The sequence below is a fragment of the Peromyscus eremicus genome, chromosome 3 (assembly GCF_949786415.1).
Source record: "Peromyscus eremicus chromosome 3, PerEre_H2_v1, whole genome shotgun sequence".
Taxonomy (NCBI): domain Eukaryota; kingdom Metazoa; phylum Chordata; class Mammalia; order Rodentia; family Cricetidae; genus Peromyscus; species Peromyscus eremicus.
In genome coordinates, this window is record NC_081418.1 from 37399614 (window position 1) to 37425200 (window position 25587).

A 25587-nucleotide genomic window follows, 5' to 3' on the forward strand; every position below is an offset into this window, starting at 1 on the left:
CTACAATCTTTCTACCACTTCTACAGGGTTCCTGGAGTGCTGAGGAGAGATCCAATGGAGACTCCAATTTAGACTCTCTCTGTGCATATTTGGCTCTGGGTCTCTGCAACAGTTCCCATCATTGGAAACCTCTCTGATGATCGACTGGACAAGGCACTGATCTATGAATACAATAGACTATTGTTAGGAATCACTTTTTCCTTTTTGCCAGTCATATTTAGTTCTACCCTAGGTCTCTGAACTCTCCAATCTCTGGTTCCTGGCCTCCAGGCAGTGTCGGGCATGGGTTCCCTAAATGGGATATTTTTCATCAAACTTCTCCCCTCAAGGCTCAGGGAACTATGCGGAAGAGGAGGTAGAAAAACTGTAAAAGCCGGAAGCGGGGGTGGGGGGGGGTGGGGGAGTGGGGGTGGTGGTGGTGTGGTGTGGGGGGTGGAAGTTACTAAGGAAACAAGATCTTGTAGACACTCAGGACTGACACACACATGAACTCAGAGACTGTGACAGCATATACAAGGCCTATATACATGCAAGTCAGAAAGAGTCCCAGTGTTTGAAGGAGCTGGACACAGGCCCCCATCGGTAACCAAGAAGTTATCTTCAATTTGCCAAGGAAAAATTAGTTTTCTCCAATACACTCATTAGGTATATTAACCACACTTAAGGACAGGCCCTATGCCCAGAAGTAAACGGGCAATATAAAACAAACTCAATGGTATTTTATAGACTTTTTGTCTCATATTGCGTTATTTGGAGCCCCCTCCTTTTGGTCATATTGGCCTTTTGATTATATATTATGGTTTCTGATTTTGTATTTTAAGGATTTTTTTTGTGTGTGCCTGTGGGTGTGTGTATGTATGTTTCTTGTGTTTTTCTTTTTTTTAAATTATGGCTTCTTTGTTTTGTTTATCTGTTTTCCAAAGAGAGAAAAAGAAAGTTCATAGACTTGGGTATGTGGGGAATATCAGGGAAAAGTTAAGAAGGGTAAAATGTAATCAGAATATATTATACAATTTTCTTTCCAGAAAAACATCCCATAAATTGATAAATATTGTTGAATAAAAAGACCATTTAATTAAGAACTCAATATTTGCAATATAGAAATATTTTACACAAGACTACTGAAAAGATAAAATACATATGACCCACAAAAATTATAAATTTCAATAGTTTATTAGCTGGTATAGAATGGGATAACTTCTAGTTTACAAAGAGAAGTGGGAAGTCAGATATACTATTTGTTTTAAAGAGAAACATTCAGCCTATAAGCAACATCAGCACCTAAACAAAACAAAACAAAACTCTGCCATGTCTGCTTAAAGAAACACTCCTTTTAGCATAGTGAGACTCACTCAGATAAGCATTTGTTCAATCGGAACCTAGCTAACCATATACTCGTACATAGAAGCCCAAGACTTCTTTCAGCAGGGTCGGGTCCTTAAGGGGATTCTTCTGTAGACAAATGAAATGTAGCCACCAGTGTTTTATAAACAGGAGCCAAGACAGCCTGGTCCTCAAGTGCTATAGACTCATACTGTACTTGATCAACAAGGCATTTTTAACATGTTCACAAGAAGGCATAAATAACAATAAAATGTTTTTCTGTACAAAAGTACTAAGCTATACTGAAAATGACACTAGTCGTTTAGTGAATTTGACAACAGTAATGTGTCTTCTGATAATCTCACAGAGTTGTAACTTTTTCTAAAATTATAAAATCCCAAACACACTGCACTGAATGGCAGCACTAGATGATGTCTTCTGCAACTGTGGTGTCAAAGATCTGGTAACAAATTCGTTGCTCTGTTCCGAAGGTGACTCTGTAGGACTTGATGAGGCACTCCAGCCATGGGTATGTATCTACAGACCACAGGAAACATCATTTAACCATTCAAGTAAGCACATCACTGGTAATGCTGACCTATCTGAATTTTTTTCCCAACCACAGATGAAAGTGATTGGGTTTATAGAACACCTGACAGCAGAACTAGTCGATTACCTTGGCACATTTACCCCTCTTCCCATGCTGACTGTTTATGGGCCTCCCTGGCTTTTGTTTAAATGAGTTGGAAAGAGATGGAACCTGAACTTGAGATCAGTCTAAGCTAAGCATCACATGGGACCTGTTCTGCAGGAGCACCTATAGAGCCCCGCCATACTGGCAGCACTGATGACAACTCCACACTTTGAGAGCAGGTCAGACCTATTTCTAACAGCAACAGAAGGCTCCGGATGGTTTGAATGGCATCTGGTACAGCCCTCAAGCCAGGCAACGTAAAGCAAGGCACTTCTGTGAGTTGCTGGTAGAACTGTACATGGTAAAGTATTTTAAAAAGTAACTTGACTGTGTATATCAAAAGTCACCAGGCCCAGAGACTTTTCATTTTGGAAATCTACTCACGGTCATTCCAATAGCCAACAAAAATTAAAACTGGAAGCAAACGTATCCAAATTAAACTTTTCTCCAGATGAGCAAGCATTCCTATCTCTTGGGAACTGATGCTACAGCACAGACTGACTGGCAGAATACACCCTCACTAGGAGCATCTCTAACAGTCAGATCAGCAACAGATAAGCAACAAAGAGAAGGTTTGTCACTGAGAACAATTACTGGAAGAATAAGCTTCTTAATCTGCAGGTTCCAAGAAAAAAAGAATCACTGGCCACCGAAGAACATGGTGCCAGCTATAACTGGTACAACTTCTTCTGGGCAAGGGCACGTTGACAAGCCAGTGTTGGTGCAGAAACAACCAGAGTTCATAAATCTGAAAAGTAAAAACTGAAAATTCTGAAGTCCATTAACACTGAAAAGAAAACCCATCAATGAGTCCAACAAGACAAATGCATTTATTTTTAGGACATGTTTTTTATGGAAATTGCATCTTTTTGGATTAATTACATACTTAATGTCTGTATGCTGTATGTGTAAACTCAGAGTCAAATGTGCTGTGACCAAAACTGCTGTGCTTTAAGTGTATTTGTAAACATTTTAAAATTCCTTGCTTTATATTTGTCTCAGCCACTATCTCATCAAAAGATGGGTACAGTTACCATTCACAACAGAGTAATTGACATGGACTCATGGTTTGCTTACTTTTACAATCTACAGATTAGAAACACTCCAGGTGTTTTTCCCAAAGAAAGAAAAGAGAGGCATCTTTTGAATATTACCTACCAATTTTTATTCCTGGAGGACACATCATATTCATGATTGTTTCCAGATTTCTCTGAAGGTCATCATCAGTGAGGACTTCCGATGCTGGGATCTTGAAAAAGTTCTCCTAAAAATAAATAGAGGAAATATTTATCATTTGAAAAAGCTTCAACATGGGGCTGAAAAGATGGTTCAGGGATTAAAGACACTGGCTGCTCTTGCAGCTGACCCAGGTCAGAGTCACAGCACACACAAAGAGATCACAACAGCACTCCTATTCCAGGGGATCTGATGTCCTCTTCTGATTTCCATAGGGACCAGACACACACAGTGAACAGACATATATGTAGGCAAAACATCCATACAATAAAAATAAAGGTACAAAACTAAAAAAAATTAAAAAAAGACAAAGCTTCAAGCACACAATTTCAATATCTACTTTGACATATTATCTGACATATATCTAAAATGACATATTATATACATCAGTCTATTAAGGCTGTGGAATCTACAAACTGGAATACTGGTCTAAGCTAAAACCCAATTCACTGCTGGAACTGTAGAACAGCTTTGAGATGTACACACATACACAGTAAGATCAGGCAGCAAGGCTGATAATACTTTTGTACCCTGGAAAGTAAATCTACTAGGTATGAAAGGATGTAACATTAAGAAACCATTGGATTTCTTCCCGTTCTACTTTAAGTTCCAGCAGAGATTTTTCTGGCTTTGCTAACTATTCTGTCTTCAACACACAAGGCACACAGCAGCTTCCCAGTAAATATTCATTTAGTAAGTAGTTGGGTGAACTGTGGAAACCAGAAGAAAAAAAATCTCTTAACCTCAACTTGGATTGTCTTCCAATTTGTGTAAGTTAAAATAAAAACAACCCCTCCCCCCAAAACAAACCTCTTACCCCAACAAATGGCTGGCCTTCCTCTTAGTTTTTACTATTTCATGTCTATGAGAGCCAGTGACTTGACTGTGCCTACTGGAACTGTGGGTTATTCTGGAACATCTAACAAGGTCATCTGAGGTTGAAGAGTTTGGGACATGCAGCATTAGCTTGACCTCAGGAAGAGAGCCATCAGCCAAATGGGCAGTCAGTTATGAAAGACAACATATGTGAAGAAATCACATCAGGGCCTAGGTTGAGCTTCGAGACTCCATGCACTCTGTAACGCAAGTGCAGGGAAAGTGACAGTCTCTGCTTATAGGGAGAGGAAGACTGCAAATGACCAAAGCTAAGGTGGCCCCAACGACTAGTCGAAATGACAGCATTCTTCTGGGCTTCTCTACAGCTTACACAACAACATTTGTTTATCAAGTAACTTCATTTCCTTTAAGATGAAAGCATACAGCTTACTAAGTACAGGAAGATGACAATAGTGTGGCTGACTATCTGCTTCAGATGAATATCTTCATCTAGCTACGGGATTTCTGCATGACAGGGAGAATGACTCCTCTGATTTTGATTCCTCAACTTTACATTTTTAAAAAATGATTTATAATAAAAAATCTAAAGACATATAATATTAGGTTTATATGGCTATACTCTTTTTATATACTTTAAGTTATTTTAAATCCTTTAAAGAGCAAAATACAGAGGAACTGAGTTTTAGGCTTCAAAAGTTCTCAATAAGTTACACTGAAGTAAAACTAGGAAGTATGACTATATTAAAAAATTTAAATATAAGTTTTTAATTAAATATCTTTACCAGTTCTGTTACTTACAGAATCCTTGAGGTAAGTGTCCAGTACTCCTGTTCCATCATCCAGAGTGAAAGTCATAACAAACACATACTGTAGAGGTACAATGCCCAGAACTAGTGAGGGAAAAGAGCACATTATACGAGACAGATATTTTTATAAGGAAATATTGAAAGTGTTTTATTCTAGCATGTAGCTGCAAATGACATTTACTAGGACTATTTACAGCAGAAAGAAAACGTGTATATAGGAACTTTCTTCTCCAGTATCAATTTATTAAAGTCATACAGCAGGTCACTGTATTTATACAGGGTTAGACTCATGACGTAAGTAACTTAATCCTAATACTTGATAGACAGTACAAAAAGTGATTAATAAAATGTTAACAAGTTACATGCTAATCATATGAAAAGTAAAACCAAAATTACAGAATGTTCTAAAAAGCAAGATGCAGTTCAATATTTTTAAAAGTTTATTCCTCTTTGTATTATGAGTATGGAGTGTCCCTTATTTTTTTTTTTTTAAGAGATGTTATTTGGTTCAAAGAACAAAACTCAGATTCTATAATTGGCTAAGATGAAGAAGAATGAAGAAATTGGATATATCAAATCACTGAGAATTCACCATTAAGGTGACCATCCTTTTTTCAGAAGTTGAAGACACTGCATAGATATACGGAATGCTATGTTACCTTTATCCATGCAGTCCTTATTCCAGTAGGAGAATTAATTAAGCAGAAGAACAAATTGGGCACAGACAAAATTTTAGTATTCAAGAGCAAAAAGACAAGAACAGAAGCTGGACAGTGGTGGCGCACGCCTTTAATCCCAGCACTCGGGAGACAGAGCCAGGTGGTTCTCTGTGAGTTCAAGGCCAGCCTGGTCTACAGAATGAGTTCCAGGACAGCCAGAACTGTTACATAGAGAAACCCAGTCTTGACCACCTCCCCCCAAAATAAATAAATAAATAATGAAAGAAAGAGAGGGAGAGGAAGGGAGGGAGGGAGGGAGGGAGGGAGGGAGAGAGAGAGAGAGAGAAAAGAAAGAAAGAAAGAAAGAAAGAAAGAAAGAAAAAGAAAGAAAGAAAGAAAGAAAGAAAAAAGGAAAGAAAGAAAGAAAGAAAGAAAGAAAGAAAGAAAGAAAGAAAGAAAGAAAGAAAGAGAAAGGCAAAACAGAGTTTTGGGCTTCAAAAGATCTCAAGGGGTTACAAGAACTAAGACCAAGAAGGGTGAACTCAAAAACTATGCCATGGAACACAAAATGGCACTACTCAGCCCAAAGTAACACAGGATCTCACTGGACTTCCAGGTATTACATAGTCAAATCACAAAGCTAGATTTAGGAAGAAAAAAAGACACACACACAGGTATATACACATGTGCACACATACAAATATGTTTACATAACAAAATTTCCATCTAGTAGACAAAAGCTGGGTGATTAGTTTCATAAAAATAGTATTTTTTACCCTATTCTGGTTGTCTGTGAAGGATAAACTCTTGAGAAAAGACTGGCAAAGTGGAATGTTTACTGAGAGAGACCAAGGAAGAAGAAGGGAGAGTGAGTGCCAGCTTGAAACTACAGATGCAGTGCAGGCACAGTAGACACTGTCCAACTACCAAGCTCCTTTTACAGAAGAAGAAACGGACACACACACTTAGTAACTCCAGCAGACAGAATGCGGTCCATGAGAGTTGTACAGAGCAAGCAGACTTGGCTTCAATATTAAGAACTATCTAAAAATTAATGGAACAGTTTTAAGTGCATGCCTTACAATGCAAGCTGTGCCCTGCTCCTGGAAGCTGTAAACAAAGGCTAGGTGATAGTTATATGTGTAAAAGATAAAGACTCCTTTGTCCTGACTAAAGACCTGGGAGGAAAGTAACAGGCATCCCAATACCTTCTCCAATGCTAAGGTAAGAGTTATGCCCCCGCAAAGGAACGACACTACTAGGAGGTGTGGCTTTGTTGGAGGAAGTGTATCACTGTGTGGGTGGGCTTTAAGGTCTCTTATGCTCAAGCTACTCCCAGTGAGACAGTGCACCTCCTGTTGCCTTCTGATCAAGATGTAGTCAGCACCATGCCTGCCTCCTGTCATGCTCCCTGCAATGATGATAATGGACGTAACTTCTAAACTGTAAGCCACCTCAATTGAAGGTTTTACTTTATAAGAGCTGCCATGGTCATGTTGTCTCTTCACAGCAATAGAAACCCTAACTAAGACACATTTTAAATATTTAGTCCTCATTTTTCAATATAACTATTGTAAACAGATTTCATTTAGGAAAGTTAGGCTAGTTCTGTCAAAATATCCATAAATATTAAAGAAGAAATTGGTGAAATGACAGAGACAACTGAAATTTAGCTAACCTTTTGCCACAGCGGAAGGAATCCATAGTCCTTTAGTAACAAGGGAATTTAGGTTTTGTATAGATTTCAATCTTGAACACTGTTTACATCTGAAATGAATAAGTGAAAAAACAGTAAATACTTAAATATAATCAAACTACTTAATTATTACATACTGTTCAAGTAGGGACAGTTTTTGAAAGTCAGTTATTAAACAGAAGGGCATAACACTGCCTATACTGTAATGTGCTTGTTTCAAGAGAATTATGATTAAGTTGCTACACAAAAGCAATAAAAGATATGATGGGTGTGGTAGCCTGAATGAGAAAGGCCCAATAGCCTTTTATATATGAATGTTTGAATCCTAGTTGGTGGACTGTTTAGAAAGGATTAGGAGGTGTGGCCTTGTTGAAAGAGGTGTGTCACTGGGGGTGGGCTTTGAAATCTCATAAGTCCACAGCAGGTCCAATTTTGCTCTTTCTAACACCACCTTGCAGGTAAGATGTAACAAGCCCTCAGCTACTGCTTCAATGCCATGCCTGCTGCCATGCTGCCATGCTCCCACTGTGATGGTCATGGACTCACCCTGTAAACTATACGCAAGCCCCAAACTCAATGCTTTCTTTTAAAGTTGCTTGATCATGGTGTCTCTTTACAGTAACAAAACAATAACTAAGACAATGGGCTTCAGAATAAGTTGAAAATCAGAAATTAGACTCTAGACAAAATTAATTTGGTTGTGAATTTTCTTGGCAAAATGAAAAGGCACAGGAGAGAAGTTGCAGGAACTCTTTAAATTTATGGCTCCATTAGCAATATCTGATGGCTACTTGATGCTTTCCTGACTCAGACTGACAATGAACACTGTACTAGGAAGACAAGATGGAAAGCAGGAAGGAAAGAGAGCAAAGGATGATCATGTCAGAAATAAAGTCTGAACTATGGCTGGATTCACATGAGCACAGAATATGATGGGCTTGGATAGTTCAATTAAGTGGTATATAAATATTGCATAAGATTTAAAGATATGAAGACGCTGGGGGCGTCAGAGCAAAAACAGCTACTAATTCATTTTACTTCATTGCTGAAGGTTTTCATCCACTGTGTCTTAAACAAAACCAAGGGCAAAGCCCACTGGTCACTTTAAGGACCACAATCAGGTAGGTATGGTAATTTTTTAATGAAAGTCAAAGTTTAGTTTCATTAGTAATTACAAGTAGCAAATGCTACACACTGGGAGAAGGACAGGGAAGATGAGACAAGATCTATCATGGCTGCAGAACAAGGCTTCTCAAGGTGGAGCATTTTCAGGGTGACTGTTTCTGCAGAAGTACAGGTGTTTACTTCATCTTCCTTTCAGGTCAGAATCTATAGACCCCCAACTCTCCGCCAGTTTTCATTGGCAGCAACTCTACAAGGTACTGGCTCAGCAGTTGTGGAATTCACTGGATTTGCAACTCTAAACTGTCCTTTTAGTTAGCATCTAAATTCTGTGAAAGAAACAAGCTTAGCTTATGATCCAGGAAGAAAATATTAAAATTCTTACACCCACTGTGCGTTACCATGCACACACACTGTGAATACCTGTGTATTCTAGAATAGAAATATTACAAGAAATATACAAGAAAAATTTAGTATGGATACTCTTGAACCCACAATGGGGTTGCCTCAATACATCTAACCTATTGAATATAGTGCTCAGCACACTGTTGCTAACCCTAATGATACTGCTGTCCACTGAAAGCTTGAATTTGCGATCTCTCCCTAGCACATGAGTATTGTACCACAACCCACTCTCAGGAAAGATCAAAACTCAAAATCCAAAAAACACTTTACTGAACCTGTGCTTCATCTGTACAATTCTAACACAATCGTAGCTCAGGAACTGTTCTAACTATATTAAGTACCTACTGAAAATACAGTAGCCCAGGGGATAACCAATAAAGACATAGTTGTAATCCCCAGATCCTGAGTTGAACACATACCCATAGTGATATACTTTTCCTTGTATGAGGAATGGTGCTGAAAGGTCTAGCAGCTCCAGGTCCTCAGGGCCAGACCTCACAGGAATAACACTGTGAAACTTGCTTGATAGTTTAGAGACTTCACAGAGCCTTCCTCCTTTAAAAAAATAAATTCTTCAATAACACAAATATAATCAGAGAAAGGCATGGGATATACATAACACATGAGACATAGCAAATTCTACAAAGAATGACAAAGAAAAGGGAGTTATAAATTTAGAAGAAAACAAACTTGGCAGGATGAAAAAATTATTACATAAAAATTAGATAAAAAAACAGGAAATAAAAATAGTACAGTTCCATTCTTTAAAGCTGTCATTATCAGGGCTCTTTTCATTGATTTAGGTATTAGCAGAGGACTTTCATCCCACTTTTATGAAACAACAGTGACATCCAGAGGCCAAGACTGTATCAGCTGCACATGAGCAATCTGCCTTTCTATTCTGCTCAGAGCCAACACGATTAGAGACAGGAATCCAACAAGGTAGATAAACACAAATGTTATTCAGCATCTGCAAATGCAATTCAGGTGAATGTGTTTGCTCATACACATTTGAATCTAGCTGATGTACTGGTTTGGGAAATTTAAATAAACAGTATTTCACTAGGTGCCCATAAGATACTGTCAACAGTGACTAATGTGCAAAACAACGGTCTAAAAACCTAACAACAAGTTTCTCACCTTCTACCAAAATTAGACATTCACTTGAAATAGGGAGAATGTCACCACTTTTCACAAAGTGAACAGCGACCTGCCGTCCTCCTTGGCCTTCAGTGGACCAGACTTCCGAGTCGTACAGTGACGTATCTTGCAACTTGCTATCTGGAGCTTTAGTTGCAGCATCTTGCAAAATTTTATCCACGTTGTCCTCATATGGAACTTCTTGCCTAAGATCATTGGTAATGAAGTATCAGAAAATAATATATGGATATTCCTCAAAATTCCAAGTTAATAAATTTTTCCAAGTAAAAAAAATACCTTAGGGTTTGTTCAGTGGTTAAAAGCACTTGCTACTGTCGCATATACCCAGGTTTATTTCCCAGCACCCACATGGAGTCTCACAACCACCCATAACTCCAGTCCTGAATTCTGTGGGCACTAGGCATACACATGGTGCACATACACACATGCAGGTACAACACTCCTACACATAAAATAAGAACAAATTTAAAAACTGATTTTATATGAAGATTAAATCAGCTAAGCTTTCTTAAATTCAGAAGACAGGTCACAGATTTGATGCATTTTATTCAATAGATATTTAACATTGTATGGCTAGGTAAATCCTTATTTTAAATAGAGATGGACTGTATCTGTGTTGACAAACACATGCCATGTGTAGAAGTCAGAGGACAATTTCCCACCACACGGGCACTCAGATCATCAGGCTGGGTAGCAGGCATCTTTACCTACTGACCTATTTCCTTGTCCCATACTTGGTTTAGAGTCTGAGGTTACAGTTATTCCCAGTGCCAATCTGTTGTCCTCTACCATTAGCTCTATCTAATCCCACTGTCACAGGGTACCTCTTTAATAGTAAATCATACAAGTCACATAAGTTCTCAGAGTAGACATGACATGGCTCAGAATCAAAAGGTCAAGTCCTTGTCCTGACTCTGTCCTCAGCTGAGTGTGAGGTCAGGCCATCTTGTGTTCTCTAAGGGTTTTGTTCAAGATCATGTAGGTAGAAAGCAGACTCCTTGAGTTTTATGAAATAAGATTAAAGGATCAAATTTCTTCACAAACACTATAGTAATCTCAGCTTTTCTAAGGAAAAACATGCATATATTGTTCTATAGAGATATTAACAAACAATATGCAAACACAAATTACGTGGACATGTACATGTGTTTTATACGTGACAGTGTACTAGAGTTTCAGGCTCATGAATGCTATCCCAATGTACATGTTCATGTACTCCCTATACTTTCCAAAGTATTGTTTTCTCTATTTTGAGGGAAGATGGTACATTATATTGAAAAGGCTAATAGGAGATAAAATTCATTATCTACATGTGTTTCTAACCTGGGACAAATGGCTGAGGTGTCCATTTAATATCAAGGCTAGACCTGGCAGCCAGGTTCTCCTAGTATCCCTCAGTGCCTCCCTGCCACAGGGTGTGACTCACATACCCTACCTTCTAGCCCTCTAATGCTGAATTCTCTGGCCCAGGGCTGCCCTCCCCTGAGTGGTTATTCCCTATTTAATTCAGATATTTGGGTCACTTGCCCTTTGTGGACCTTCGGCCTACTGGCTGCTGCACCAGTTCCCTTCTCCCTTCTCCTCTCTCCCATGGCCCAGCTCAATGTGCTCATCATGCCCACTCTGGACTCTCCCAGATGTTCCTGCCTCTGGCTATGCTCTCCCACATACCTATAATAAACTTTCTCCTCCACCATACCTAGGAGTAGTCATGTCCTTTTTTTCCCCTTTTCTTTCTTTTTTTTATTCAAATACATATTAATAAGATTACAAAAAGTCCTATGTATTTATATAGTCACATAACAACTGGTGTTTGCAATGAAGACACTGCACTACATTACCATTATTAAGCATGACAGAAAATTTTCATTTCTACTAAAAGCTGAATTTCAAGTCTGAAAATAGCATCTATTTTTAGTTATTATTACTAAGAATGACTCAAAAGGATTTTCTTTGTAGGAATTCAGTACTTTCCCTTTAAGTCATCAGCATTCTTTAAAACACTACCAATTAAATTAACTCGTTTTACACACACACACACACACACACACACACACACACAGGCATACATATATATGAACCATAAACAATATGGCATGATAACTTTTTTTTAATCTTGGGAAATACTTACAACGAGTGACACTGAGGACAAAGAAGTTTAACAGCCTGGAAAAGTCTTTTGGGCATGTACGATCTTAGTTTTGCACGGATTCGATACTGTTGAGGAGCCTTTTGCTTCAAAATGGCACACACTGGTGTTTTCTTTAAATATTGGTGATCTGTAAGTACTGTAAACAATTTTTACATTAAATCAGAGGAAATAATGTATGGGTGTCTTAGCTGTGTTTGGTATGAGTCTCCCTGAAACAAAGATAAATTATAAAATCAATGTCAGCTACAGTTAGTATTTCTAGGTATGCACCTAAGGTCCATGGACTCTGTGCTAGGTACAGAGCAGGTACTCAGCAAACTTACAAAACAAATGCTGAGTAACTGGGGCAAGGTGTGACTTAACTATATACTATGTGATTACACACTATATCTTATGCATTTTTATATGGAACTAATAGACATTTCCAGGAAACTTCTAATTCATGCAAAATGGGAAGGTTTATTTCAACAAGAAAACAAATGTTACCTGTATAAAATGTGAAACAGTTCGCTGCCAACCTTGAAGACAACTCACTAGACAACAGCTTACATTCTAACTAGATTTCACCAAACAGATATTAACAAAACATATTTGCTAAAATTGATCTGCCACCTAGGCTCTTACCCTGGGTATCTCAAATTCAAGACTTTATTGAACTCTCCTTCATTTAAGAGCCAGAATGTGAGAATGGAAATGGTTATTAGGGGAACCCAATTATCACAGTCATGCACAGTGTGTGAAAGAAAAGGAATTCATTTTCTAAGTAGAAAAGGGAAATGAGAGAGAGGGAAGAGGAGGGGGTAGAAGAAAGGAAGCAATCAGAGTTACAAAAGAAGAAAAGAACAGTAGGAGGAAATGCCTGGGAAACAAAAATGGGAGGTTTGGGATAGCTGGAATGAGTTCACATTAAACAGCCCTTCCTCGGCTCCTTAGATATTCTGCGATATATTTAGAAAACAGAACAGAGGCACAAGCCCTACAAACCCCAAACCATCAGGAGAATTACTTTTGTACATAGATTTAATGCAACCAGACCCTCAAGGAATACATTTTCCTTCACGTGGTATTGGCTAAGCTTTGTAATGAAACACGTGTGCTGTGTGTAGACCTGATCACTTTAAAGGAAAACACTTGCCTCACTTCACACTGTGAGGGAATGTTTGAAAATATTTCAACTTTGTGTTACTTTCAAACCTAAAGAAAAATTGTGAGAACAACATAAAGACATCCTAGATATGCTTTAAAAAGATGTATCAATTGTAAAATACTGTTTTTCTGATCTACCATTATCTCTCTCTCTCTCCTTTTAATTTTTTTTTTACTGAATTATTGGCAACAGCTTCCAGACATTATGTCCTGTTTTCTCCTAACAATTATTTCATGAGAACAATTTGTCTCACTGACACAGCTAGTGTCTGTTTCAAAGACAATTGACATGGTTTTAACACTATTATGGGATTATCAGATACTCAAATCTCTTTAACTGTCTTTACCTTTCTGCTTAAACCCTAACAATGCAGAAAATTTGTCTTTCAAGCACTCACATTCCAAATGCAAATGATCCCCAGCCTATCTGTGTTTGCTTCATGACACTAACTTGAGAAGGAGAAACTCTGCTGAGCAAGCATCATTTTAGGTATGGGTGGTATTTCCTCACACTCAGGTTCAGATCCTGCACTTCTGGCACAGAGACTGCACATGTGACACTGGTTCTCAACGCATCCTATGAAGTGGTCTGAGAGAGGACCTGGCCCTCCAGAGGAGGGAAATTGTGCAGCTGGGGAAAGAATGTTCAGCATCTCTCTACTCTAAACCAATTTCCCACTATTGTAATTATAAGGGGGTAACTTAGAATCCAATAGTTTAAAACAGACTGATTCACAATTAAACCAATAATTAGCATCATGTTTGCAAAATGGTAATTTTTAAAAACATCATTTCTTTTCATTTATTAGGTGTCATTCTAGCTTTTAAGAGTTTTCTATCACTTTTATTAGCAACCCAAGTTCATACATTCCAGTTTTACTCAATGAATTCTAACCCATCATTAACCTTTATTTTGATGATCACAATGTCCCAGATTTAATATTTTTTATTCGCTGAGAATTTCTTTATTTTCTAGCAATTCAAGATGTTCTTGATTTATCCTTCATTTCCCCATCTTAATTTTGGAATGTGCCTTTTTTCCAAAGATACTAGGATTTTTTATAGGTCAACATCTGTCTGTGCATTACATATTCTTATTGCTTCCAGAGGTCATTGCCTCTGCATGGCAATACCTGTAATGGTATCCATACAGGCATCTAAAGTCTGAGTACAGGGCATCTTCAGTTCCACTAAAACATGTTTTTAGTCTCCCATCCCATACTTATACTCTTTCCAAGAAGAGAAACTCCTATTTTAGAGCATTATACATTTAATGAACTACTTAATGAATTATTTAATGTACTTCTGTAGTAGAATATTATTTTACGGTGTGTTACTTTTGTTTATGTTGCATTTGTTTAACTCTGTGAAGCTGTGATACTGTGCCTGTCTAAAACACCTGGTGGTCTAATGAAGAACTGAATGACCAATAGCAAGGCAGGAGAGAGAAATAGGCAGGGCTGGCAGGCAGAGAAGACATATAGAAGGAGAAATCCGGGAGGAGGAAGAAGAAAAGTGAAGGAGTGAAGGAAGAAGTAGCCAGAGAAGGAGGAAGACTCCAGGGGCCAGCCACCCAGCTACACAGCACGCCATGGAGTAAAAGTAAGATTTACAGAAGTAAGAGAAGGGGAAAAGCCCTGAGGCAAAAGATAGACGGGATAATTTAAGTTAAGAAAAGCTGGCAAGAAACAAGTAAGCTAAGGCCACAAGCATTTATAATTAAGACCAAACCTCTGTGTGTGATTTATTTGGGAACTGGGTGGTGGGCCCCCCAAAGAGAAATGACCAAAAAAAAAACCAAAAGCAAACAAAAAACAACAACAACAACAACTTACTTCTGCTTACAGATTTCTTTTTGTGAATTAAAGTTTTTTTTTTTCCAGTTAGTTAAAATAACAGGAGTGTATGTGGTAAATGTACATTATCACTGTTGATATTAAAATTTGGGAGCATAGTGTAGAGTTTCTTAAGTGTGTAGAGTTAAATACATTGTACAATTTTATTGAATTAATGTCAGAGTATAATTTATATTATTAAACTAGACACAATGTAATAAAATTTATAAATTGTATTGATACATAACTTAAAATGCATATTCCACATAGGGCTATTGCATGGGTCTATTTTATAGCACTGTAGGATGAAGCTGGGGAATCAATGTTAAACACAAATACTGACTGCCCCATGAAGTATGTGCTGAAATGTGACTTTATTTGTATGTTAATAAATAAAGTTGCCTGGTGATCAGAGCTAAAAGCAAGCCATTTAGCAGAAGTTCAACATTGGTGGCACACGCCCTTAATCCCAATCACATGGCAGGCAGAGTCTCTGCATAGACAAGCACAGCCAAGCAGTGACCCTAATTTTTAATCCCAGTACAAACCATAGAGACCTGGAGGTCTGTATAGACAGGCAGTCACGAGGAAATCGCTTTTAACTCTGTATTTGGCTTTGTGTTTCTTTTTTAATAAGACCATTTAGAATTTCATCTACAATGAAGATCTACTGTCAACGATGGTACAAAGGCATTGGTTGGAGAGTGTGACCAAAGGCATCTGTATGCTGGTTACTGTACTGAGAGTGGTCTTACTTGTAGCAGAGACTTGTTGACATCGCTCTACCTCATACAGTGATACTGATCCTGATCCGGAGTCTATAGGAAGAGAAGAGGAAATCACACAATAATATAGCTCATTAAAATGTCCATTAGAAACTTAATGTAAAATTTAAAATCTAGAACACTGTCCAGAGAAACTGAGGAAAGACTAAATAAATGTTGAAATGTCTATTTTCCTCAAATTTATTTGCAGATTCAGATACTCTTAACAAAAATAACAGGCTTAATTACAAAAATTGAAAGGCAATTTTTCTCATTTCTTTGAGGAGAAATATAAAGAATTTAGAATACTGAATAAGATCTTGACAGGGAGGAACTTTAGTGAATTTATACTACTTGACTTCAAGGCACAGCAATCAAGAAACTACAGTATTGACAGAAAGACTAACAAACCAAGAAAACAAGGAAAGCTTGGAAATTAACCCACATTTTGATTTGACTGTCGACAAAGGAAGGAAAGTCATTCACAGAGACTACAGTATTTTTTTCTTTTCAAGAAATGGCTTTGCAACCACTAGAAATTATTAATAAGAGAGTACATCATTAGACATACACTAATAAGTGATACACGGGAAGCCTCCAATAAAAACATAGTTACTTGATGTTTTGGTAGATACCAAAGTCTCTACATGAAGAGAAAACAGAGTGCATCTACGGCAGGTCTCCTTCTCACCACTTCTCTCTGCATTAAGAAACGAGCTACTGACACACGTTCCAGGACAGAGGATTCTCAGAACACAGTATGTACAAAAGCAGTTCCATTCAGTTCAACAATAAGAATATCTTCGGGAGATTTGGATGACTCACATTTATACATCAGACACCCAATACACATAGAAACAAAACAACTTGGGCTGGTTAACTAACATAAAGGAGCATCAATACCTTTTGTTCCTTCTAGAAACTGACAAGCAAAATGGTTGCTTAGGAAATTCATATAGATTTTTTTAATGAATACAAAACAGTACACATACATCATAAATCAAATAAACACTGTCACTCTAATTTGAAAATGTGATTATAAATTTAAGTGTGAACCAAGCTTGTTGTACACAGGACAGATAAATGTTAAGGTGTTACTTTAATACATATACATATACATACCATTTAGGTATACGAACGGAAAAAAAGACAGGGAAGAGAACATTGAAAAAGACAACTGTGCTTCTAAAATTACAAGAAAGTAAAATATCAATGTTATAAATTATCCTTACTTGAAAATGAAAAGTTGTCCTCATTCTCTGATTGACAGATACCATTTGAGGGCTGATTGATTGCCAATTCTGCACATTTTAAATCTCTAAAATTAAAGAATAGAAACCAAATTGTGTAACGAAGTCAACAGAGTAAGTGTTACCTTTACTCACAAAATCCAGGAGTTCATTACATTATAAAATTTGGTATGATTCCAGTCAATGATCTGGAGCTTTTATCAGATTATCTGAGAGCTACAAAGCCCTCGAATAGCTGAGGAGGTCAGAAAGATACGAATAGAGCAGACAGTCAATGAAATACTACTAAAAACAAACAAAAAACCTGGGAATGTCATGGTTAATGTTATCAGTTACAATGTCACTCAATATCGGAACAATAAGCTCAGTCTCCTGGGACTAAGACTCTAGATGTGGACACAGGGTCTCCCTAGTTCTAACTGACAGTCCCCTTCAGCATTCCATTGAAGCCCATCCACGTTCACTGCTTTGTGACTCCACTTTGTGACCCAAAGAACCTCTTTCTTACAGGGATCCACTGCTGCCACGTTAGCCTGGGACTCAGATGGGGGCCTTCACTCTTCTTCCTGTGCTCCATTCTAGTCTCTGCACACTTCCCTAGTCCTGCTGCAGGCTGCTTGTCTGGTTCCCTCCTCCCAGGTCACAGCCACAACCTTGAGACTCAACATCGTGGTGCAGATCCAGGGTCTCTCTAATCCTTCTCAGTCACTTCTCTCAGCCTTGCCTTCTATGCATCTCCATTCCTTGTGACCAACCAGCAGAACAGCCCTCTGTCACAGATCCAGACCCACCACTTTGCTGTGATCCAGAACAGCTCTTTAGTAGCAAAACCACAGCTACCATATTTGGCTAGGAACTAGACTAAGCAAAAGCAACCAAAGAACAGAAACTCCCCCAACAAAGATAAGAGCAGATATCTATACCAAGAAACACTTCAAATGTCATAACTACAGATTCCTATATCACAGAGCAAAAACACAAGAAGGAAGAACAAGATAACATACCTCCTCCAGAAGCCAGTAAGTCTACTATAATAGGCCTTTGGAACAGCAATTAAGTCAAAGCACAAATCAAGGACTTAAAAATAGCAGTTATGAATGTGCTCAAAGACCTTAAAGGGAATATGAATAAATTCCTAAATGAAGATCATGAAAATACAAACAGCTGAATGAAATAATGAAAACATTTCAAGACATGAAAGTAGAGTTTAACAAAGAAATAGAATCACTTTAAAAAAAAGAGAGAGAAAAAAAAACCCAAACTGAATAAAACTGGAAATGAAAAACTAAAGAAGCTGAACAAAAACTTCATAGGTAAGTGTCAGCAACAGATTAGAAAAATCGAAACAAGAATTTCAGGTCTTGCAAACACAATAAGGGCAGTCCTAAGTGGTAAGTTCATAGCACTAAGTGCCTATATCAAAACACTGGAGAAATCTTGAATAAATAAGGCAATGACACACTTGAAAGCTCTAGAAAAACTAGAAGAAATAATACTCAAAAAGAAGAGATGAGAAAAATAATCAAGCTCAGAATTAGAGTCAATTTCACCCAACTACTACCAGTGCCGCCTACAACAGAAACCTTCCTCCAATATATACTGGTGCAGCAGCGGCACATACGTTAAAGGAGTAACCAACCTTTATTAGAAACTGGATTTAAGGCTGAGCATCACTCAGCATCATCTTCTTACAGTAGATGGTAGTGAACAAAGTGATCCACAGCCAGACAAAGTGCAGAGTCTTTAAAATACTCATCACTAAATCTTTATCAAACTGTTTCTCTCAAGGCTCAGGGATCAATGCAAGAGAGGAGGCATATAGCCTGCAAAAGCCAGAGGAGGTGATGATTCCAAAGAAATGGAATCTTCCCAACACAAAAGGACTGACACACACATGGACTCACAGACACTGTCACAACATGCACAAGACCTACACAGGTTCAACCAGACAAAATCCCAGCACTGAGAAGGGGAAGTTCCACCCCTAACCAAAAAGTTATTTGCAACTATTAACCCCTGACAAAGGGAAAATCTGTTTTTCCAAGAGTGACACTGTGTATATCACCCACCCCAGGACAGGCCCTATACTCATAACAGTCCAATACAAAATGGCCTCCATGTTTTGTTTCTGTTTGTTCTGTTGTTATTGTTTTTTGTCTTACTGGTTTTCTTTTTTAGTTTGTTTTGATTGTTTTCCTTTTTTCTTGATAAACAGAGAGGACATGAAGGTAAATGGGTAGGGATGTGAGGGAGGATCTGGGAGTAAGGAAAGGGAAAAGAATATGATTAAAATATATATATATAATATATATAATATATATATATATATATTATATGATTAAAATATACTCACTTTTTCAGCTGATCCACACAAGAGCTAGTTTCTGGCAAAACCCTTATTCCCCGACCATAACTGGTCCCTCCATGGAGATGAAACTCCAACCTTAAAGATGAACTGTTGGTCTCTGAATTAACAGACTGAAGTTTGGTATGGAGGCTATATATTCTAAGAAAGCTTCCGACCTAAAAGAATAGTAAGAATAGTATTCAGAAAAAAGGGATTGAAACAATTTCTGATATTTAAAAATTTCACAGTCAATATGAGGCAGTAACCAAAGACACAACCAAGGATACTGTTCAACCACAGAAGATACTGGAAACAGGACAGCACTGTGCCTGATATCAGCAGCATGGATTCCATATCACATTTGACACACATGTACAGGATGATGTGTATGTACATACCCATGGGCACAGTATGTAACATAAGCAGGCCCATTTCAGAGGTCCATCTATAAAATAATAGTGAAGGAATCCAAGACCTAAATGAAATTCTATTTGATAATATTCTGAAAAGAACTTGTTTGAACTAGTCTAAAACATTAAAAATGAGGTATAAAATCCCCTATGAGACATTAGAAAAAAAATTAATCATCTAGTTTAATCAAAATAACACAATGGCCAGATTTATTTTACAGGTTAATTTTCTTGCTAGCCACAGAAATGCTCCTGCCTTTGCCCTCTGATTGCTGGTATTATACATATGTGCCACCATCTGTTTTCCCTTATCCCACAAATTCCATGGGAAAAAAGTTTTAATATAGCATTTGTACTTTTATCACAATCTGGTGACATTCTGTAAATTCAAATATAGAATTGAACCAGAGTTTTGAACAAACTATTCTATAGTCAATCTCAGCTATTTTTCTAAAATTAGCCTATAACATCTTTAATTAGAGAATTTAAGATTTTTTTCGATGAAGATTACAAATGAGAAGGCACAGTAGGGTATTCAAAGACACTAACATTTAGTGCCAAGTGCTGTTGTATGAGCCTCTAGTACCAGCTATGAGGGAAGACAGTTTGTGCTCACACATTCAAACCCAGCCCAAGCAACTCCATTTTAATAAAATAAAGACACTGTCATCTACCCAAAGGAACATGCTATATAATACGAACTGCATGTATTTTTATGTAGACTTATAAGCAAAATGGGATGAAACAAAATAAACAAGGCAGTTTAACTTAACTGCATATAAAGAACATTCCTGAGTGTTAGATGAGTGAGAAGCTACCTTTCTCCTTTCCCTACAAATTCAGTATAATTGTGGTAACATAATGTATTAGAAAAGCACCAAAGGGATGGAGAGGGGTAGGTAGAGATGGGAGGGGGGAGGGAGGGAAGCAGGGAGGGAGACAGGGGGTAGCAATGGTGTAGAGATGGGGGTACAGAGGGAGGCAGTGAGGGAGAGAGAGGGTAGGGAGGGTGTAGAGATGGGGGTAGGTGTAGCATGAATCTTCAAAGCTCTTACTAATAAAAACAAACCCAGAGCCAGGTACTGGGGTGAATGCTAAAAGATCAGAGAGACAGAACAGGCCACAGCCACCTCACCTCGCCAACTCCTCAGCTGATCCTGTTTCCTCAAACTGGAAGCCTCTGAACCCTCATCTGGAATGAATCTCAGCTGAACTGCTGCTAAAAGCCTAAAAGCTTAACCAGGCTCTAGTTCCTGGTCCTCACGCCTTATATACCTTTCTGCTTCCTGCCTTCACTTCCTGGGATTAAAGGCATGTGTCACCATGCCTGGCTGTTTCCAGTGTGGCTTTGAACTCACAGAGATCCAGATGGTTCTCTGCCTCCAGAATGCTAGGATTAAAGGCGTGTGTGCCACCATTTTCTGGCCTTTATATCTAGTGGCTGTCTGTTCTCTGACCCCAGATAAGTTTATTAGGGTGCACAATATACTAAGGAACACAATATTACAACAGGTAGGAATGGAGGCAGGGAGGGAGAGAAGGGGTAGGGAAGAGGCAGGGAGGGAGAGAGAGGGAGGTGAAGGTGTAGGCAGGGAAAGAGGCAGGGAGGGAGACAGGGGTGGGGAGGAGGGGTGGGGGGGAGAATGATGAAGACATGGGGGTAGGGAGGGAGAGAGGGTAGGAGGGTGTAGAGATGGGGGTAGGGAGGGAAGCAGAGAGGAAGACAGGGGGTAGGAAAGGTGAAGAATGGAGACAGTGAGGGAGAGAGGGAAAGAGGGAGAGAGAGAGACAAGCAAACCAAGCTTCTACTCTGGAAGCTCCTTGTTAATCTTCAGCTCTGGGGAGCAGGAAGAGTGGGGAGGAATTCAGGAAGAAACAGCCACATTCCCAGCACTACTACTTTACTTCCAAGGGTATTTCTTCCTGGTCCTTGCGGGGTTTCTGAGGACAGGCAGATGGAGGTACCCAGCCTATTCTCTTCCAGCTGCCTTTACCTGCTTTTACATCAGAGGTGAAGAAGGGAATGCAGAGGTTCAGGGAAAACATGTAAAAACACAAGGTAAATACACACTTTCCAAGAGGACTCCAAAGTGAGATGCTAGAAATAATAAGTACTAAAATGTCTGTTTTGTATGCTTGTTGTAATGTTTATTACTTTTTGATTATACATCAGTATAGCAGATATCTATAACTGTCAACGGATTAGAAAGAAAGCAGAAACAGGAAAAAGACCTCCATTAGTAGACAACAGCTTAGCTATATGAAGCTTAATTTCTTTTATATTGCATTTTAATTTCAGCTAGAAACTTCAGTATCTGTCATTTATGACATCTGAAAACTTATTCTGAAAATATGTATGGAAGAAAAAGGTCAAGACTGTTCTGAAAAGCAGATGTGGGGCAAGACAAAAGTATAACATATATCCTAAGGAGTAGTGAGCACAGCTACGTGACAGAGTAAGAAAACTTGAAATGCAAGAGACTGAGTACAGCCGGGACTTGAGAAGGTCCCATGTATAGCTTTATTGCAGAGGAATCTGAAATAAATGTGGAAATAAATGTGGTACAATCTTCAGGAGAAAGTGTAAATGATGAATGCATGGTACTTACTATGTGTTTCCTTCACCACACTGCACTAGTAAATAAAATGTACAGGCCAGCATAAAGCTTATTTTTCTCTTTGAGCAGATCACAGAGGAAAGATGACAAATTGTTATTACCAAAAATGCCTTCTGGAGGCAGCATTGTATTTTGTAAAGCTTGAGTAAATATGAAATGTGCCTGATGCTCTAATATATATATAAAATTGTTTAGTCTTGTTAGTAATGCAATAAGATTCCAAAGCTACTAGATAAGACATTACAATAAAAAGATAGCTGTATTTCAATCTGTTATGAAGGTCTAATCAATAGATAACCATTAAAAATATATGCCTAGAAAGAAGTCACTATGCCTCTAGAAAAATTATTCTCCAATTAACAACAACAAAAAACAGCTACAGTGTTTTTATTTTCCCCTATAGCTAACTACAGTTATTGGGTCACTAAATGATTATGACTATGTATGTTTTATACTCTTTTAGAATTACAGCAGGATAAGAGTATATTATTTATGGAAGTTGATAATATGCCTTACAATTTCATTAACTATTGTCATTATTAAAAAAACATTTTTTTCTGATTCTACACAACAAATTATGCAATTATCTCATGCATGCTAATATTAAAATGCAAATCTGAACATCTGTCTTGAAGTGCTGAGAAGGTATTTGCATCAATGACATGTGACTGAAGGTTTCCTATTGTCAATGTTTCAGAGGTGGTCAGAAAATAAAAGTGGTATTAAGGAATAGTAAGTAATGTAAAGTTATATCACACTCAAAGAGAATTCTTTGCATCTTCATATTGCTCTGCAAATAATATATAATGCTATGATGTCTGAGAGAAATGACATGTCATGTTTTCTTAATTATGTGTGCTAATGTCACCCTCTAGTGGACAATGCAGAGGATCCGGCAACATTAAAATTGCTGAAAACCCATTCACAGATAGCATTCTTGGACTCCCTAACCAGCCGATATTCTTTAATCCTCATTGCCCTGAGCTCCTTTGGAATGTGCTGTTTAGGACTCAGGGAACAGAAGCAGAATAGGTGGAGAGAACATGCCTAGTTAGGACATTAGCACAGGGAAAGAGAAGAGAATTCAAATATACAAACGGTCAAAGTAGATTACAGTGCTGAGTAAAAGTGTACATCCTTTCTCCTCATTAAAGAGTCCTTCCTGTGTATTATGAAAGTTCTTTCAAATTTGAACTTATCATTATTTTTGTTTCCAAAGCAAATCAATTAGTGTAGACAGCATCACCAGAGAAAATTCCAAAAGTCTATCTTTAAAAGTATTTTTTTTTTTTTTTTTTTTTGCCAAGGACAGGTGCCTAAATGTACACACACATTTATAGAGGATAAGAAAGTACTGTCACTACCCCCGGCCCTCTCCTTCACAGTTTATTGATCTAAGTCAGCTAAGACAATTTGTAACACAATATGAGAGTGGAAGTGTTTTCTGCTCTAGGATATTTGTGTCATAGAAGGGAGCAGCACTAAACTGCACATACAGAGTTTTATTTTCTGTGTTTTCTCTTCTTATAAATAGACTGAGATGATCTACAGCAAAGATCATTTCATTTCAACATTTATTAGACCCAGAAACAGTACGGGTTTAACTTCTGAATGTCTCTCTTTCTCGTATAAAATGGAATGAGGCCAGCGCTTCTCTCTTGGGATAATATCCAAAATACCTCCAGTGCCTCACAAATGTTACTCTGGGTACTACTATTCATGATAACAGTATCAGCTATAGGAAACTTTCAAAAAAAAATGTGGATAAAATTGAAGAAAAACTATTCTCTACCATTTGTAAGTCTAAATTTCATAAGAACTGCCAATTTCCCTAGACAGTAAACAAGGTCAATACAATACACACAAACATACCCAAATTACTATGCACACTAGAGGTGGTACAATACTTTCTCAAAGTAATATGCAGAAAGTTAAGTCTACACTCTATCAAAACAATTCAGAGTTTCAAGATAAGAAGTCAGAGTGCTAGAACCAGGCTAGAACCTCAGTCATGTGTCCATCCAGAGAATGACTTCACCTGGAACAGCTGTGAGGCAGGTGTGTAATGCTCCCTGGACAGACCGTGACCTATGGTGATTCTGGACCTCAGCCTGTGCTTTCCCACAACCATGAGGAATAGAGACTTCTTTCTGGCCATCTGAAACTTGGCATGGTGGCTAATGGAATAGAAGCTGCAGAACAGCACGAGTAGGAGCCAGAGCAGCTGCTCCAGAATCTGCTTCCGGATTCTCAGATTCTGCTCCAGCATAAACCAATAACTCAAGATCTAGTTTTGGAAAAAATAAAAAAAGAATACATGGAGATTCTAAAGAACATATACGCCGGGCGGTGGTGGCGCACGCCTTTAATCCCAGCACTCGGGAGGCAGAGGCAGGCGGATCTTTGTGAGTTCGAGGCCAGCCTGGACTACCAAGTGAGTTCCAGGAAAGGCGCAAAGCTACACAGAGAAACCCTGCCTCGAAAAACCAAAAAAAAAAAAAAAAAAAAAAGAACATATACTACCTAAAGACTTTTGTTTATTGAACATGAAATTTTGTTTTGTATAATGACTTGAAAACTTTATCAAAGGCAAATACTTTGCATCATACATGTTGTCACACATTTCCACTGTTTCTAGCCTTCTAAGTTACTTATAAGTGGATTTTGCAAATAAAAACAAGCAGTAGTAGTTTTACATATGCATGTTGTCCAAATGCCACCCATTTAAATAAAATAATTTGTCATTATTACTGTGGTGAAGATAAACATTGCTTTACCGATGGATTTCTGGTGGTTAAAACTATATTATTATTTTTATCCCTCATTAAAGTTGAAATTTCTTTTTAAAAAGTTGCTAATAATTTTTTGCATCTTTGTTTGTTTAAAAATAACATTTCTCACATCACAAATTTTCTTTACTATTTCTAGAAAAAAATATGCATGAAGCCATTGATTAAAACACGCCCAACACATGAGAAGCCCTCTTTTGAGCTGTTGGTCAGGGTTGTTTGAGAGACATCTAAAACACTGGCTACTGCTGTTGTCCCCCCAGGCAGAAGGCACCATGCTGAGGGCAGGAGAAACAGTCTTCTCCAGGGAAGAACATACCAACTGGTTATCTAATAC

General features: G+C 38.0%; 1 protein-coding gene across 2 annotated transcripts in view; it reads right to left on the reverse strand.

The window, feature by feature from the left end:
• Window positions 1–1154: 1154 nt before the first annotated feature.
• The window catches only part of Pot1 (protection of telomeres 1), a 68228-nt gene continuing 43795 nt past the window's right edge, over window positions 1155–25587 (reverse strand). For both annotated transcript variants that reach the window (XM_059257442.1, XM_059257443.1), the window contains 10 exons: window positions 19440–19609; window positions 17069–17154; window positions 15828–15890; window positions 12071–12227; window positions 9919–10124; window positions 9198–9333; window positions 7234–7322; window positions 4889–4980; window positions 3176–3281; window positions 1155–1860 (listed from right to left, as the gene is read on the reverse strand). In XM_059257442.1, coding sequence (XP_059113425.1) covers window positions 1748–1860; window positions 3176–3281; window positions 4889–4980; window positions 7234–7322; window positions 9198–9333; window positions 9919–10124; window positions 12071–12227; window positions 15828–15890; window positions 17069–17154; window positions 19440–19609 — 1218 coding nt within the window. In that variant the 3' untranslated portion in view covers window positions 1155–1747. The remainder of the gene's footprint in view (window positions 1861–3175; window positions 3282–4888; window positions 4981–7233; window positions 7323–9197; window positions 9334–9918; window positions 10125–12070; window positions 12228–15827; window positions 15891–17068; window positions 17155–19439; window positions 19610–25587) is intronic.